General features: G+C 37.5%; 1 protein-coding gene across 22 annotated transcripts in view; it reads left to right on the forward strand.

Moving 5' to 3' along the window:
* The window catches only part of caska (calcium/calmodulin-dependent serine protein kinase a), a 219,665-nt gene that overhangs the window by 194,333 nt on the left and 7,193 nt on the right, over positions 1-18,139 (forward strand). For 11 of the 22 annotated variants that reach the window (XM_056232935.1, XM_056232933.1, XM_056232941.1 and 8 more), the window contains 9 exons: positions 5,245-5,433; positions 5,787-5,865; positions 6,216-6,301; positions 7,537-7,605; positions 8,848-8,916; positions 10,416-10,451; positions 11,692-11,730; positions 12,203-12,399; positions 12,622-12,737. In XM_056232935.1, the coding sequence (XP_056088910.1) occupies positions 5,245-5,433; positions 5,787-5,865; positions 6,216-6,301; positions 7,537-7,605; positions 8,848-8,916; positions 10,416-10,451; positions 11,692-11,730; positions 12,203-12,399; positions 12,622-12,737 (880 nt within the window). The remainder of the gene's footprint in view (positions 1-5,244; positions 5,434-5,786; positions 5,866-6,215; positions 6,302-7,536; positions 7,606-8,847; positions 8,917-10,415; positions 10,452-11,691; positions 11,731-12,202; positions 12,400-12,621; positions 12,738-18,139) is intronic. The other 11 variants (XM_056232939.1, XM_056232950.1, XM_056232951.1 and 8 more) reach the window with 4 other exon arrangements.

Below are 18,139 nucleotides of genomic sequence, written 5' to 3' on the forward strand. Positions count from 1 at the left end.
GGTCTTATATGGTCACATTCTGGTTATAAATGAATTATCGGTCCATGTTATTCTTTGTAATATTTAATCAACATGTAACCTTCCTCTTCCTGATGTCAGTTAGGCTGTGCGAACTGTTGGAAAATGGTAGCCAATATCCACATATCTATTTAGTAATAATCACAAGAAACTAATACTTTTATTCAGCAAGGACACATTCAATTGACAAAAAATGACAGTAAATAAATACGTATATGCTGGGGTTTTTTTTAGCTTTCCATTCATCAAAGAATCCTAAAAAATATGTCACACAGTTTCCACAAAAATATTAAGCAGCAGAACTGTTTTCAAAAATGTTAATAATAAGAGTTTTTTTATCACCAAATCAGCATATTAGATTGATTTCTGAAGGATCATGTGACTCTGAAGGCTGGAGTAATGATGCTGAAAATTCAGCTTTGCCATCACATGTATTTTTTAAATATAAAAGAACATTTTAAAATATATTAAAATAGAAAAAAAATGTTTTTTAAATTGCAACATTTCACAGTATTACGGTACTGTAAGAGGGCTTAGGAGGCTTCTTTCAAAAACATTAACAAATCTTACTGACCCAAAACTTTTTAATTGCAGTGTATTGTTGCATTACGAAAATGGTTTGTGAACGTCATTTCATATTGACTTTAAGGATCTCAATGCTATCCTTATTATAATCTTAGCATTAGAGAGCACTGCTAACATCATGAAGTTAAACAGCGAAAGTGGAGTCTTCAAGTTTGCTTAAATTTCAGTCAGCAAAACTATCTTTGAGAGATTAATTAGAGCACTTGTACTTAGTCTTAATCAGGTAAATCTGTTTATTCGGGATGTTGTCAGCAGACTTATTTCACCATCTCAGTCTTTGCAATCCTTTTCTGTAATCTTCTTCTATAATCAATTAGATATTCGTCAGTTGTATTCAGAGCATTATTATCAGCTGGACAAACAACCTCATGACAGATGAAGCAGAGAGTTTGCCCTTTGCCCTTCAAACCGACTGTTTGTGAGGGTTTCACTGATTAAAGATTCCTCCACTTTTTACGCAGAAAACATGATGTAACTCTTAGAAGTGAAAACGTCCTCCCCAGTTCAAAAATACCTTTTTTTGAAACTTTAATATCACAAAATTCTACAGGTTTACCTGTCAATCAGGGGTGATAGTGAGGGTGAGAATTGTTGGTGAGATTAAAAGTAAAAAAGTATAGGAAAATCTGATTCTTCAAAGTGTGTGAGATAAGTGATGTGTCATGGAACACTGAGCGAGATTGATTAAATTAATCTGGCATAATCCAGGCTGCAAGGGACTTATTTGGGGGCTTTTTACAATGTTTTACTTCCACTTGAACTGGGGATTTTGTACAGAACTGAGATAAATAAAGAGGGAACGGTTGCTTTCAAAAGTCAAAAAGAGCTCTTGCATGAAAAAAGCAAGACTTACCAAGTCTTAAGCAAGACTCCGTCAGCAGGATCCAGAGTGTGTGTGTGTGTGTGTGTGTGTGTGTCTGTGCGCGCGGGGGTGCAGAAAAGAGATAAAATGCAAGAGAGGAGGGAGGCACCATCAGGTACTAGCTGTGGAATTCCAGCATGACCTTGCCTTCAATACTTGTATCACACTCTCATAATTCCACACAAGATGATATTGTCAGATGAGCTGGCAAGAAAAGAGACAGAGTTTGTGGTGCTTATTATTATTAATTAATTTGGTTATGCTCTGCACACTTTTAGTAAGGCAGACAGTCATACACTCACCTAAAGGATTATTAGGAACACCTGTTCAATTTCTCATTAATGCAATTATCTAATCAACCAATCACATGGCAGTTGCTTCAATGCACTTAGGGGTGTGGTCCTGGTCAAGACAATCTCCTGAACTCCAAACTGAATGTCAGAATGGGAAAGAAAGGTGATTTAAGCAATTTTGAGCGTGGCATGGTTGTTGGTGCCAGACGGGCCGGTCTGAGTATTTCACAATCTGCTCAGTTACTGGGATTTTCACGCACAACCATTTCTAGGGTTTACAAAGAATGGTGTGAAAAGGGAAAAACATCCAGTATGCGGCAGTCCTGGGGGCGAAAATGCCTTGTTGATGCTAGAGGTCAGAGGAGAATGGGCCGACTGATTCAAGCTGATAGAAGAGCAACTTTGACTGAAATAACCACTCGTTACAACCGAGGTATGCAGCAAAGCATTTGTGAAGCCACAACACGCACAACCTTGAGGCGGATGGGCTACAACAGCAGAAGACCCCACCGGGTACCACTCATCTCCACTACAAATAGGAAAAAGAGGCTACAATTTGCAAGAGCTCACCAAAATTGGACAGTTGAAGACTGGAAAAATGTTGCCTGGTCTGATGAGTCTCGATTTCTGTTGAGACATTCAGATGGTAGAGTCGGAATTTGGCGTAAACAGAATGAGAACATGGATCTATCATGCCTTGTTACCACTGTGCAGGCTGGTGGTGGTGGTGTAATGGTGTGGAGGATGTTTTCTTGGCACACTTTAGGCCCCTTAGTGCCAATTGGGCATCGTTTAAATGCCACGGCCTACCTGAGCATTGTTTCTGACCATGTCCATCCCTTTATGGCCACCATGTACCCATCCTCTGATGGCTACTTCCAGCAGGATAATGCACCATGTCACAAAGCTCAAATCATTTCAAATTGGTTTCTTGAACATGACAATGAGTTCACTGTACTAAAATGGCCCCCACAGTCACCAGATTTCAACCCAATAGAGCATCTTTGGGATGTGGTGGAACGGGAGCTTTGTGCCCTGGATGTGCATCCCACAAATCTCCATCAACTGCAAGATGCTATCCTATCAATATGGGCCAACATTTCTAAAGAATGCTTTCAGCACCTTGTTGAATCAATGCCACGTAGAATTAAGGCAGTTCTGAAGGCGAAAGGGGGTCAAACACAGTATTAGTATGGTGTTCCTAATAATCCTTTAGCTGAGTGTATATAGTCAACTAGATTTGTACACTACTGTTCAAACATGCAGGGTCTGTAAGATTTTTTTTATTTTTTTTTACAAAATGAATACAATAAATTGATCTAATGTGACTTTTACATTGATACAAAAAAAAGATTTTATTCTAATCTAATCTATTATTATGGTTTCCACAAGAATATTAAGCAGCAGAACTGTTTTCAACAATGATAATAATAAGAAATGTTTTTTGAGCAGCAAATAATCATATAAGAATGATTTCTAAAGGATCACGTGACACTGAAGACTGGAGTTATGATGCTGAAAAATCAGCTTTGCCATCACAGGAATAAATTACATTTTATTTTAAATTGTTATAATATTTCAAAAGATTACTGTTTTTACTGTATTTTTTGATCAAATAAATACAGCCTGGTTGAGAATAAGAGACTTCTCCGAATCTTTCAGAGTCCAAACAACAGTAGTGTTCATTTCTCAAGAAAACATAGATGGTGCTTGCACAACTCGCCTCCTTGATTGATTTCCAAGACATTGCTCTGTGATTGCTAATGTGATCTGAGTGGGTTTTAGTGCATTGCTATCTGCTTGTTAGTGTGTTCTGAGTGTTTACTAGCTGGTTGCTTACTAGCTTAGGAAGGGCTGTCAACTTTTGAGCTCAGCTTGGAGTGAGATTTTTCACGATTCGATTCATGTGATTCAATTTCGATCACGACTCAATATCAATTAATTTTTATATACATGGGTTACAACAGGGCTAAAGGCACACCTCTGTAAAAGGCGCATTGATTTTATTCTCTAAACCACTAGATGGCACAAAACTTGCCTCATAAAGATCATAACAATATTATATTAATCATATCGTATAGTAAAATATTTATTTTAATATATGTTAATTGTACAAACATAAATTGTACAAACTTTGCTGAAGTTTTTAAATAAATATTATGCAAAACATATTACTTAAGCTAAAGTATTTGTATCAATAATGGGGACCTTTTGCCCCATGCTGGTGAGCCTTCCCTAACCACCTTGTACATTTATAAGATTTTTATGCAAAACAAACCACTTTAATAATTTATTTTCCCACAAAATGTGTTAAAACAATCAATGTTCAATTAAAACCTAGGCCTATAGATTTTTCTGCAATCATATTGAAAAGCACATGTTCTATTTAACCCCATTGTACCCTACCCTACATGTTCATTTTTCTCAAAAATAATAATAATAATAATGTTGTAAACTATACAGAGAACCCTTTCAGCTGATATTGTTATTAAATGTTAATTTACAACTGATTTGTATATTGCATATGTAAGGTGTTTTTATAATAATTTTTTTTTTTTTTTTTTTTTTTTTTTTTTTTTTTGCCCGCCACCACCCCCCCTCTTTGGAGGACAACTTTATTTTTAATAAAACAGAAAAAGAGCATATATACACAATATATTACAATACAGACAATAAATGTGTATACAGTAACTATTCAAGTAACTATTACTATTGCTATTACTATCACAGTAACTGTGAATAGCATAACTATTCACCCCGTTCAGTGTGAGCCTGGGTACATAAGTGAAGGGGGGGGGTTATAGCACCATGTTCAAGGTGTAACACGTAACATAGGACAAGTGACAGACAAACAACAACAGAGAACACATCTTGAGCAAATTATTCTTATTCTCATTATTCCTTCCCTTTTTTCTCCTCCTTTCCTCCCCCCCTTCCTTCCTTCCCCCTCTCCCCTCCCTCCCTCCCTCCCTTTATAATAATAATAATGTTATAATACTAACTTTTTAATGGTATTAGAGCAAAGAAAATGAATATGTAATATAGTCCCTTTTCTTTGAAAAATGCTCCTCTCTAGAGTTAATTTTTCTCACTAACTGTACAGTTTATGGCACTGAATGACTTTTCTGATGTAAATGTAACATTTTGTGTCATTGGTTAAAAGCTGTTCCCGCTTTACTTGATCTGAGGCGCTACACGCCATATTGAAAGCGCCAGTTATTGTTTGAATTTCGTAATAAACTTAAGTGTTACAGCTGAGACTTTTTGTGATTTAGCGCATTGTCTGTGTCCTCTTTGCTCCATGATGTTTGTTTTTTTAACTGCGTGAGAAAATGGACTAGTGGTGTTAGAGCATGAGAACAGTGCCAATTGTGTAACTCTCACACTGAATATACCTCCAGTATAAGTCTATGAGATTTTGTTGTTTGTGTGTGTGTCATATATCTCTCTCTATTATCTATTATCTCTATCTATCTTTCTTTCAAGGCCTTACTTCAGACTCATGATGTTGTGGCACATGAGGTGTACAGTGACGAGGCACTGAGGGTCACTCCACCACCTACATCACCATACCTCAACGGAGACTCACCCGAAAGCACGAACGGAGACATGGACATAGAGAATGTCACACGGGTGCGCCTTGTTCAGTTCCAGAAGAACACAGACGAACCAATGGTATGAATGCTTAACTTTACATGTACACATATATAAACCTAAAGACTTATATGTCTAGCAGATATGCCTAGCATGAACTTGAGAACAGTTTCTCATATAGTTAGCTATCATAGCTACTCTTTAAACTTTAGAGGTTTTGATCCCTCCACTTTCTAAGTGTGCAAACGCTAGCTCTGCACATTAAATATCCTGTGTTGTGAGATTCTGCACGCATTTCGCCACCCTGAGCTGATTGTGTTGTTGATTAAGTCCTCACAGTGGTTACAATTTATATCCACATGTTAGTCAAACTTCCTGAAAGCTTGTCGTTCTCATCAATGTGGCTTCAAATAAGTTTGTGGGCTCTGTTTCAGGGCATCACGTTGAAAATGAACGACCTGAACCATTGCATTGTGGCAAGAATAATGCATGGAGGAATGATCCACAGACAAGGTACGTGCACCAGAACAAATCCCCCCTTAAACCCTGGTAGTCTTTAAAAATTCACCCCACACTGCTACATACACTGCAGCCACTCCTATAATTTTATATTTACATAAACACTTGGTAAATTCATAGGAATGAGATGCAACCCATGCTGCTTCAAAACAGACCACTCAACACACATTTCTTCATGGCAAGCTTGAGAGTATGTAACACTGACGTACAGGCCTTACCCACTTGCCAAACAAACACACGCCATCATCAAGCAGGACAATCTCATGATAGACATCAAATTATGAAGACTGTAATACTACCGCCATTTATTAACACATGTAATGTGTCACTTTGTCACAAATCAGGAACTTTACACATTGGAGACGAGATCAGAGAGATCAACGGCATAAGCGTAGCAAATCAAACGGTGGAGCAGCTTCAGAAGATGCTTGTGAGTGGGAACAACAATTTTTTAAGCTGTGGGTTTCTTTAAAGAAATAGTTTACCCAAACATTTAAATTGTTACCATTTACTCACACTCATGTTGTTTGAACTATGATGGGTTTTTTTTCATGGAACACAAATGGAGTTATCTAGCAAAATGTTCAGACTGCCAGACCTCAACCACTGATGACTTACAGTAGATTTAGTTCTTTTTCTAAAGGTGGTCCATTCGACTGTACAGTAAGTGCCCTGCAAAGTGGACTTCACAGGTTAAATAAGATAATATACACTTCTAATATAACCAAATTGCATTCCTTTTCATATTAAACATCGTAACAAACATTTATCACTCAGTTTAGCACATTCAAATATGAAATATAAAAAATTTATATTTATAAGTTAAATGATAAAGGTATTTACTTAAATACACATGGATGTCACATCTATTACACAAATGTATGGTAATTTATATTTATTTACGTTTATTTATATTTATTCTTAATGTCATCATAATTTAAAATCGGCATGAAACGGAAGTTTTCTTCCCTATTGAGCCTTTCATATGAGTTAAATGGCTTTTCAATTGAGGACAAAATATAGGGCTCGGCTTGATTTTGTCCATCACAAATTTATTGGATCATTGTCATTTGCTATTGCTGCAATCCCATGTGAGAGACAGGTTGCTTGTTCCGCCCTCACGCCAGTAAACACGTCATCAGAGAAGAGATGTCGTTGCAAGGGGGAGTAGTTTTTTTTTTTCCATTAACGATTAAGAGGGCACGTGTATGGATAAATTATTTACATATAATAATAAACACTGCAATATTCCATAAAAATAAGAATTATAAATTTTGATTTCATGGTGACTTTAAACTCCTCTAATTTGTTACTTAAGCGTTGTCTGTTTGATGACATCGCAGGGTGTTTCAAATGAACATGTTTTGTCAAGTGAAGTGAACATCAACAGATATTACATGCTCAGTGTTAGAGAGCAGTCTAGGAATCCTGTCGATCTGAACGCTGCTTAACACAAAGCTACTGTTTGTATTGTCTACTTTTTTCCATTTGTGTTCTTTGGAAGTAAGAAAATCATATGGATTTGGAACAACATGAAGATGAGTAGATGACACATTTTCATTTGAGTCTCTTAAACAGGCATTACACTTTACCACCATAGTCCAGACATAATCCAGTAAAATGTACCTTTTTTTAATAATTTCCTTTTTGTTTCTCTATTGACAGCGAGAAATGAGAGGCAGCATCACCTTTAAGATTGTGCCCAGCTACCGCACGCACCAGTCGTCCTGTGAGGTAACGGCCTCTGTGGCCTTTGCACTCTTTTCTGCTCTGTGTCTCTGTCAGTCCCCTCTCTCCGCAGTGCTGTGGTTTGCTGCCCTGGCCTGTCGTGGCCTTGTGTGGTGGGCTTTGATTGCTGTGGACTCTTGTGTGACTAACTGCCTGCCTGATGGCTGCGTGTTAACGCTTTTCTCCCCAAAAGACTCCATCCTGCCGGACCAAAAGGCCCGCTTCAGACACTACCGCACACCAATTTCACAACCAAGATACCGGAACCCTCCCTTACATATTACCAATTTTGAGAGGAGTTTAGATGTACAATGTGAGAATGTTTCACAGTCTGACAGTGTTGCAGCATTATTCACAATTTATAAAGTTAATCTGTACCGTATTGCATACAGATAAATATTTCTCACAAAACTCCCCTTCCATATCACACGATTCCTCATTTCTAAATACATGTTGGCATTAAAGAGGTCAGATTTCACTTTAAAGGTGCAATGTGTAAAAAAAAATTGAGTATCTATTAACAGAAAGGCAATATGACATCCATAACTATGTTTTCAGTGGTGTATAAAGAACTTACTTAATAAACCGTAATGTTTTTATTACCTTAGAATGAGACATTTATATCTACATAACCGCGGGCACCCCCTTCTATGAATTTCGACATATTGTGACGTCATGTTTCTACCGAAGCCGACAGCGAACAAACAACGCTACAGAGCGCGTTTCGTCACTACCTTGAAAGAGAAGGTATTTTTGCCACGCGCACCTTTGGGCTCATGCTGTGGTACAGAAACAGTGACAATGTTACACACTCTTGGCTTACTCTGGCTATTCTCTGCTGTCTCAGACGCATGCTCAGATGGCGATATGTTTGTCCCGTTTTAGCCACCGTAGCTTCTTCGAAAGCGAGGGGTGAGCAGTGGGCTGAGCCCTTAGTGCAACTCGCAACCGAACCACTAGATGTCGCTAAAAAATACACACTGCACCTTTAAATCTCTCAGGGAAGATGTTTACAGCAAGTTGTGTTGGCTCCCCCTCTGGTGGGAAGCTGCAATATGGCCTGAAGTTCACAACATTTTTCCCTTTGCAACAAGTAACATTACTATGCTTTAAAAATGTCCATTTAATCATTTTCATCTCAAGCAAATCTTTTGGTTTCCCTTACATGATGTCCCCAATTTCTTACCGCAGTGTTGGTCTAGTGTCCATTTGCTCTGCTGTTTCGCTGACCTTTATATCTTATTACAGAAAGAATCCCCCTCCACCTCCAGACAGTCCCCTGCTAATGGCCATTCCAGCCTTAACAGTTCTATCTTGGTAAGGATCCCAGGCAACCTCAAATAACGACTCCCCTTCCCTCCCCCCCAACAATCTCCTAAAGTTGTTTGTCATTGTTTCACCCAATTCTTGCAATCATACCCTCTTAATTTGCTCTAGATGTTATTAAATCTGTTTAATGTCCAGTTTTATGGTATTTTTTGTTTTCCCAGTTTGTTTTTATGTTTCACTAGAATTTTTGTTTTGACAATCTCAATAAACACAAACACAACGACTGAACAAGACCGCACGTTACATCCATTGAACATAGTTTGCTAGATTCCGTTATCTCAGTTCACAAATTGGTGTGCTCTGTGCTGCTGTAAATCACTCTGACTGTCAGTGTTAATACTGTTTCTGTAAACACTGTACATTCACTGAAGGGGAGTGTTATGTACAGTGAATATGGGATCAGTTGTTTGTAATGAAATATTCCAATGAGTTAATATCAATGATCTATAATTGCTGACAGTGAGCACAATGATTAGGCAAAACTCTATGGAGGCATGTGAAGGATTCCTAGCATCAATTTTTATTGCATGCATACTTCTAACAAAATCCAATGAGATCTGCATTAGCACTGTATTAACTAGGGGTGGGCGATACAGACGTTGAAACAATAAATCTAGAGAAAATAGAAATTTGTAAAATCAAAATGATATTTTCTCATATTTTACTGCTGACCTGGTAATGACATTGAAAAGAATGGATAAAGTTTGGAAAGTTAGGAAAGTGGAAAAAGGTTTCCTATATGTCATGATTTCTTTGGGATATATTCCTAAAAAATATTCTAAGCAGAAGAAATATTTTGAATCAATATTTAGTCATACAATTATAATAAATAAATATAATATATATATATATATATATATATATATATATATATATATATATATATATATTAAATATCAATATAAAATGCATTCTGTAATAATTAATAAATATATAACTAATAAATGATTTAATTGAAATTTAAAAAGAATAATAATTCTTTAAATGTGTGATAAACCTTCCTTTACTTTGGACATTGTTTTAAGTCTTTATACTAAATACTTGTTCCAGTAATATTTGAATAAATTCAGTAAATGTGTGGGGGTTTTTTTTAGAATTTGTAAGAATAATATGATATAAATGTTTTCTAATATCGCTCATCCCTGATATGGACCCAGTGGGACCCTCTTGGTGTTCTTAATAGTGGAGAGTTAGTCTCCACCTCATGAACATGCTTGAATGGAGTGTGGTGCTAAAGCTGCTTGCTTGCTCCTTGCTTTCCTTGTGCGTTGCTGTTGCGAGATTTACCTTCAACAGCCTTCTTCTCTTTTAACATACGCATACACACAAAATGAACAAACATCCTCCCCAGTGGAGTTAGCATTGCCTCCTCTCAACCAGATTTTTTTTTGTTATGTTTTGTCTTTTTATTGTTAACGTCTTTCATGAGTCTGCCTTTCCTCTGTAAATGGTCAGTCTCTCTTTCACTGCTGGGCTTTGCTTTACAGGACTTGCCATCAACCATCCAGCCAAAAGGACGCCAGGTGAATAGAGCATCCCTCAGTCTTCTTAGCCTCCTCTATTGACTTTCCATTTTGCTTTTGTGCTTGAGATTGAATGAACAAGTAGTTAGTGATTCACTGCTATTAACACCCTACTTTCTTAATCAGTTCTTGCACTAACACCATTCACTACATCTCACTGTATAATTGTTGAGTTGCTCTGCGGACAGACTGGTTGTAGTGTTATTGCATTGCATTTACACAATAACAAGATTGCAAATGCAGAGGTCTTATTAATTATGTTGTTTTAGTGACTACTAAAAAAGTTTAAATAAATGTATAATTTTAGCATAGATTTGTAGTCTTTCAAATAGGTTATTCTATGCGTTAGCAACACACCAGTTGGGAAAATGTCTAAAACAACCATTAAGATTTGAAATAAATGTAATAAATTAGTAGCATTTTATCTGTACTCTTCTTAAAAATAAATAAGTGAATTATTCATGTGTTGTGACAAATAACCCTTTACAGACAGTTGATTACACTAAAGACTGTAACAGCTAAGAGATCAATATATGAAAATAACGTTTTCTTAAAAAGACCCAATTTATCCAACTTTTTAGACCGCATGTCAACAATAAAACTTGCTAATGTTTTACTTTTTTTTTTAAATGAGTAACTCCACATAAACCATAAAACCTTTATGAAACCCCAACTATCATTCTGTCCCTGTTAGACTTTTAACTTTATTAAAGAAGTGAATTAATCAAGTTTTCCAAATTGTTGTGTCTGTCCTGATCGAACCCAATGCAGTTTCATGCTTTTCTACTGGTTCTGGGCTACAGAGTGGTGTGTGTATCCTTTCAGATCTCAACTATATTACCCCGTAAATCAACAAAGCTGACAATGAGGGGTGAAAGAGCTCATTCCAATTTGTTCTCCTAGTCTCTAGTCCTCACCTTGAGTAATTGTGTCCTAATAGGATGAGAAGTAGAAAGGAAGATAGGCGATCAGCAGAGGGCGCCATCTGCCAGCACAAGTCCATCTGTGTTAGTCGTCACCGAGTGCTTCAAATTATCCACTATATTACAAGTGATGATAACACAGTGATGTGAATGACATCTCCACCCTGCTTTGTTCCTTTATGTCGACCCATAACTTTTCTGAATGTTAGCTTTCGTAGCTGCATTCTCCATCTCACCAACCCCTGCTCACAGTGCCATACTAATGCAGCCACAGTGCCATGATATTGCATGATGTTTGTAATACTCTCATGCCCTAGATCTCCAGACCTCCAATCAAGGATAAATTTTCCATCCAGGTAAGATTTTAAAGAATGAGCCCAATCCACTGCTCTGAAAAACTGTTGTGTAACCATTTAAGTCCAAATGTACCAAGGACTCAAAAACAATTACATCATCACTCCGATTCTTAGAAAATATAACGTTAAGCTCAATTTTTGCAAAACAATATTTATACTTAAAGGCCTCTTTTAGTCAATCCAATGTCATTTTTTAAAATGCGGGAGTCACACACCACTCTACTCTCAGACCGCAGTTTGGTATCCAACTGCACTAAATGTCCAGCAAGGGCTCCGTAACATAACTCGCCCTCATACAGAGCTTCAGCCAAGCATGCCTCTCATCGCAACCCAAACCTGATCTTCACTTGAACCCTGATGCCTAGTTGTACCTTGACCTCCATATGTACCCTGACCTCCTCCATCAGTCAGTCTCCTTTCCTTGTGCCACTCTAGGGCTTTTCTGACTTCAGCTGAACATGTCTCTTCTCAGATCTATGTACGGGCACAGTTCGAGTATGACCCGGCGAAGGATGATCTCATCCCCTGTAAAGAGGCAGGGATTCGCTTCAGAGTGGGTGACATAATCCAGATTATCAACAAAGATGACCATAACTGGTGGCAAGGCAAACTGGAAAACACCAAGAATGGCACGGCGGGACTGATTCCCTCACCTGAACTCCAGGAGTGGCAAGTTTGCTTCTTTCCTAGAGCAGAATGTGCATTTGAATCATTTATTTTATTTGAATGATGGAAGTCAGAAGATTATGATTGGCTTCTGCTGAGTGAGGAGGGAACGAAGATTCATTACAATGCAAGTCGCTCTCAATATGATTTAAAAGCACTCGATGTACTATCATCAAGGCTAAAAGATATGCTGCACACTCTAATTGTTTCGTTCTTTTGTTCTAGGCGGGTGGCTTGTATAGCCATGGAGAAAACCAAGCAAGAGCAGCAGGCGAGCTGTACTTGGTTTGGCAAGAAAAAAAAGCAGTACAAAGACAAATACCTAGCAAAGCACAACGCAGGTACAGTTTCCACTGGGCTTTCTGCTTCTTTTCTCTCCATATAGACAACAGATGATGCTGGTCAATCAACTCTCCCTTATTAGTAATCTAGTTAGTTATCTGCCCCTGTTAACACCAAGAATGATAACTATAACAATAACTATATAAGTGTCCACACTAGTACATAAAAACATGTTGTCTAACACCTTTAAATGCGAAAGCTCAATCAAGTCGAGTAAATCCTGATTGGCTGTCACTGTTTTGGTTGTTCATCAACTGGACAAAATCGTTTTGATACTGATTCCAACAATATCGTTCCACTGTGTCATTATCCGTATAGCTGTGATATGGACTTTCCCATTTTCATTTAATTAGAACGATATTTAAAACGTTATCATTATAGTTATCGTCCGTGGTGTGAACAGCCCTTAATATCAAATAGGCTTCTAAGATGAGTAAGTTTACTGTTTACTAATAGTTTGCCGACTAGGAAGTGTATTTTGAAAGTTATGCTTCCTACTTGGAAATAGGGTGTTGAGATATGAGAGTATGACGTCACATGGACAGTTCCCGGGGATATGTACTGTACACAATTAATGATTAATGATAAACTTTCATTTTTAAGAATTTTATCTTTAAAGCCTGTTTTGCAAATGTTTGTGGAGACGCGTGTAAAACAACCATTGTGTTATTATTTTATAAAAGGGCAGCCTCTTATAGGTTGATACTGTAGGTACATTTTTATTTTGAGCATTATGTAATGTTGTGATGATAATTCCATTGTGCCATCTCAAGCCAAATGAATAATGTTTTATTATATTAAATATACAGTATATTATATATTATTTTATATAAAAATTATTTATATAGCTTGAGTATATATACAAAAGTATATTCTAAAGTTTGGGGTCAGTACAATTTTGTATTTCTACAAATATCCACTTTTCAATTATCAGGAGACCTTACCTCATAGACACATATGGCACCTGTTTTATTTGACCTGGTAATTTATAATCTTAATTCATAATCATATAGTTGCATTGAATTTGTTTACACATCTTTTCTGAAGTCAGATACTCAGAAACCGTTTATAATCAGAAGCACAATAGAACACTGTGGTTGATGCCCATCGCTAACTCAGTCCAGGTGGAACACCATGAGAAAGAATGCATATATGTCTATAATTAGTTTGTGTTTATATTAGTTCCTGCTTTTCTGTGAAAGCTGACTTTTACCCTCATGGGATGGTTGTCAGCAGTTGTAGCTAGAAACGCCTCTATTGAATGATTCAGACTGTAGTTCAGAAGCTGTAGTGAGCGTCTGTTCCTGTGTGTCTGGTAGTAGGTATGGGCAGGTAACGGGGCCCTCTGCTCTCTAGCTCAAATAACCCGAGGTCCTGACTGCAGCATTTCCACAAATAGCAGGGTGACTTGTGCCAATACATAGCCAAGTAGCTGTGTGTCTGATTCTGCGTGCTGTCCCTGACCACACAGTCCCTTAAGAGTGCTCTAGAGAGTCTTTCATTTTGCTTCAAGTACCAAAGGGGCTCATTAAAGCCAGCCACAGTGGAAACCTGGGTAGTTATTGCAGATGAGCACACCTGCATGTACAACACTATACAACAAAAGTGTTTGTGCGTGTATTCTATCAAAAAAGCAATACGTGAGACGCCCATGTTTTCCGTAAGAGTTTCTGGTTGCTGGTAAAGGGCCAGAGGAGAGAAAGAGAGAGTGTGTCTTTGCTGTGAGTGACTCATATGTGACTATATGTGGTCAGCAGAAGTTCACGTCTTCATCATGGCTTCAGGTCTAAACCAACACTAAAACTGCAGATGTACTGGAACACCTCCTGCTCTCAGATGTACTGTAACTAGGCACACGTTTTACAACCTCTATATAAAATGATCCTGTCGTTATGAAAGGTGGCAATTATATGATCTCGTTAGAGGCACAGTGAACCCCACTACTTTTAACATCTTATATAAGCAAGTCATTTAGGTCCTAATTCAGTCTGAAATACTAGTTAAAATAGGGTCAGGTTACCACCTTTGAACACGCAAGATATCCCTGATGGTGTAGAATAGTTTAAAGGTGAGCTTCCTAAAAATGTGGATTTGTTAGTTTAGACTGTAGACGCAGTCAAACGACTCCTCCACTACATCACAAAGCCTGAAACGCAAGTATGTGAATGCAAACCCCTCTAGCTACTGTACACAACATTGATTTCACATTGTTGCATTATGCAGTGTTTCTGAATATATATATATATATATATATATACAAAAAGTACACTACCATTCAAAAGGTTTAAAGAAATGCTTTTATTCAGCAAGGACACATTAAATCAATAGAAAGTGACTGTAAATATAATATAAATATTTATTTTTCAAACAAATTCTGTTCTTTTAAACTTTCTATTCATCAAAGAATCCTGAGAAAATGTATTTAGTTTTCCACAAACGTATTAAGCAGCACAATAGTTTTGAAAACATTGATAATACAACATTTTTCTTGATCACCAAATCAGCATATTAGAGTGATTCCTTAAGACTAGAATAATAGCTGCTTTGTCACCACAGGAATAAAATAATTTTTTTATTTGTATAATACAGAAAACAGTTTTAGTAATATTTCACAGTATTGCTGATTAGAGACTTTTTTCGAAAATGTAAAAAAAAAAGGGAAAAAAACGCCTCCTTTTGACCAGTGGTGCATGCTCAGAATTCTTAGTTTTGCCATGTTTTTTTTTTTTTTGTTGCAAAAAATTAATGATTATCACCATTCTATTTCCATAATGTCTAACGTTCTAATTCTAAATTTTTGAAATATTTTCAGATTTTTCCCCCCAGGCTTGTTGAATAAAGTCATGCTGAGAACGTTGGTTAAAGTTGTCAAAACTGCCAACAATATGTCAGAAATGTGTTGGCCAAGCATTTGAATCTGCATTTGCATACTTGCATAAAGTGTTTTTGGTCTTAGGAGGCCTGACGGTAGATCTGATCATATCTAGGCTGCTGGAATCACAAAGTTCTCTGAGCACCCAATCACTTAGGTGATCAAAAAGGCTGTGTTCAGCACACGGCTGCGGCAGGGAGCGCAGATCAGACATAATCCCTCCTGAGCCCAGTGCCCCACTTTAGTCTGAGTTGAGCTCACTCAACCAGAGAGGCAGGAAATGGGACTCTTCGGAGTATTACAGACTTTTTTTCAGGTCTTGTCACGAATTCCTCTAGGATTGTTTAATTGGCTAAAACGGTTTTGATTATGACGGCTTTGTTAGAGTTGTGCTTTGGGCTTTTCAAGCTTTAATGCGCAGGTTCAGATCAGGTTAGGAAGGGAAATGGGAAGCATATGGTTGGGGATTTTCCAGTAGGAAGCAGTTGTTAAGGACTTGTCCTTCACAAGGAGAATTTCATATTTGGGAGACTCGAGACAAAAACAAATCAACATTGCAGCAACAGGCTTATTAAGAAAATATACCTCTATTTAGAGACATGTACATATTGACAAGCCAGGAAGTGCATCAATGCATCTCAAGTGCAGGAAGTTCCATCCTATTTATTTCAGTATCGACACACATGGTCTAAATCCACTTTTCATTCTATGAAAAAAAAAAAAAAACGTACTTACATTTGTTTGTATTTTACCCAAGACAGGTTTGTTCAAGCTGCTTGTTTTTCATACATGAATGGCACGTAAACATCATGCAAGAGACCTGCTGTTACTTTTTATAAGTGTGTTCAAAAGTTTGGGGTCAGTAAGATTTTTCTTTTTTAAATTATTATTATTTTTTTATTTTTTTTATTTTTTTTAAAAGACATTTATATGGTCACAAAAGATTTCCATTTCAAATAAATGCTGTTCTTTTGAATTTTCTATTTATCATAGAATCCTGAAAAAATGTATCACGGTTTCTGCAAAAACGTTAAATAGCACAACAGTTTTTAGCATTGATAATAATAAGTAATGTTTCTTGTGCACCACATCAGCATATTGGACTGGAGTAATGATTGATGAAAATTCAGCTTTCCCATCACAAGAATAAATTACATTTTAAAATATTAAATATTTCCAAATGTTTAATACTTTATATATATATATATATATATATATATATATATATATATATATATATATATACACTCACCGGCCACTTTATTAGGTACCCCATGCTAGTAACGGGTTGGACCCCCTTTTGCCTTCAGAACTGCCTCAATTCTTCGTGGCATAGATTCAACAAGGTGCTGGAAGCATTCCTCAGGGAGTTTGGTCCATATTGACATGATGGCATCACACAGTTGCCGCAGATTTGTCGGCTGCACATCCATGATGCGAATCTCCCGTTCCACCACATCCCAAAGATGCTCTATTGGGTTGAGATCTGGTGACTGTGGAGGCCATTTTAGTACAGTGAACTCATTGTCATGTTCAAGAAACCAATTTGAAATGATTAGAGCTTTGTGACATGGTGGAAGTAGCCATCAGTGGATGGGTACATGGTGGCCATAAAGGGATGGACATGGTCAGAAACAATGCTCAGGTAGGCCGTGGCATTTAAACGATGCCCAATTGGCACTAAGGGGCCTAAAGTGTGCCAGGAAAACATCCCCCACACCATTACACCACCACCACCAGCCTGCACAGTGGTAACAAGGCATGATGGTTCCATGTTCTCATTCTGTTTACGCCAAATTCTGACTCTAACATCTGAATGTCTCAACAGAAATCGAGACTCATCAGACCAGGCAACATTTTTCCAGTCTTCAACTGTTCAATTTTGGTGAGCTCTTGCAAATTGTAGCCTCTTTTTCCTATTTGTAGTGGAGATGAGTGGTACCCGGTGGAGTCTTCTGCTGTTGTAGCCCATCCGCCTCAAGGTTGTGCGTGTTGTGGCTTCACAAATGCTTTGCTGCATACCTTGGTTGTAACGAGTGGTTATTTCAGTCACTGTTGCCCTTCTATCAGCTCGAACCAGTCTGGCCATTCTCCTCTGACCTCTGGCATCAACAAGGCATTTCCGCCCACAGAACTGCCGCTCACTGGAAGTTTTTTCTTTTTCGGACCATTCTCTGTAAACCCTAGAGATGGTTGTGCGTGAAAATCCCAGTAGATTAGCAGTTTCTGAAATACTCAGACCAGCCCTTCTGGCACCAACAATCATGCCACGTTCAAAGTCACTCAAATCACCTTTCTTCCCCATACTGATGCTCGGTTTGAACTGCAGGAGATTGTCTTGACCATGTCTACATGCCTAAATGCACTGAGTTGCCGCCATGTGATTGGCTGCTTAGAAATTAAGTGTTCACGAGCAGTTGGACAGGTGTATCTAATAAAGTGGCCGGTGAGTGTATATTCATAGTTATTTTAAATTATAATCATATTTTAACATATTACTTTTTTACTTTTTGATCAAATAAATGCTAC

Source organism: Rhinichthys klamathensis, unplaced genomic scaffold (genome assembly GCF_029890125.1).
Source record: "Rhinichthys klamathensis goyatoka isolate OS25496 unplaced genomic scaffold, OSU_Roscu_1.1 h1tg000358l_1, whole genome shotgun sequence".
Classification (NCBI taxonomy): Eukaryota; Metazoa; Chordata; class Actinopteri; order Cypriniformes; family Leuciscidae; genus Rhinichthys; species Rhinichthys klamathensis.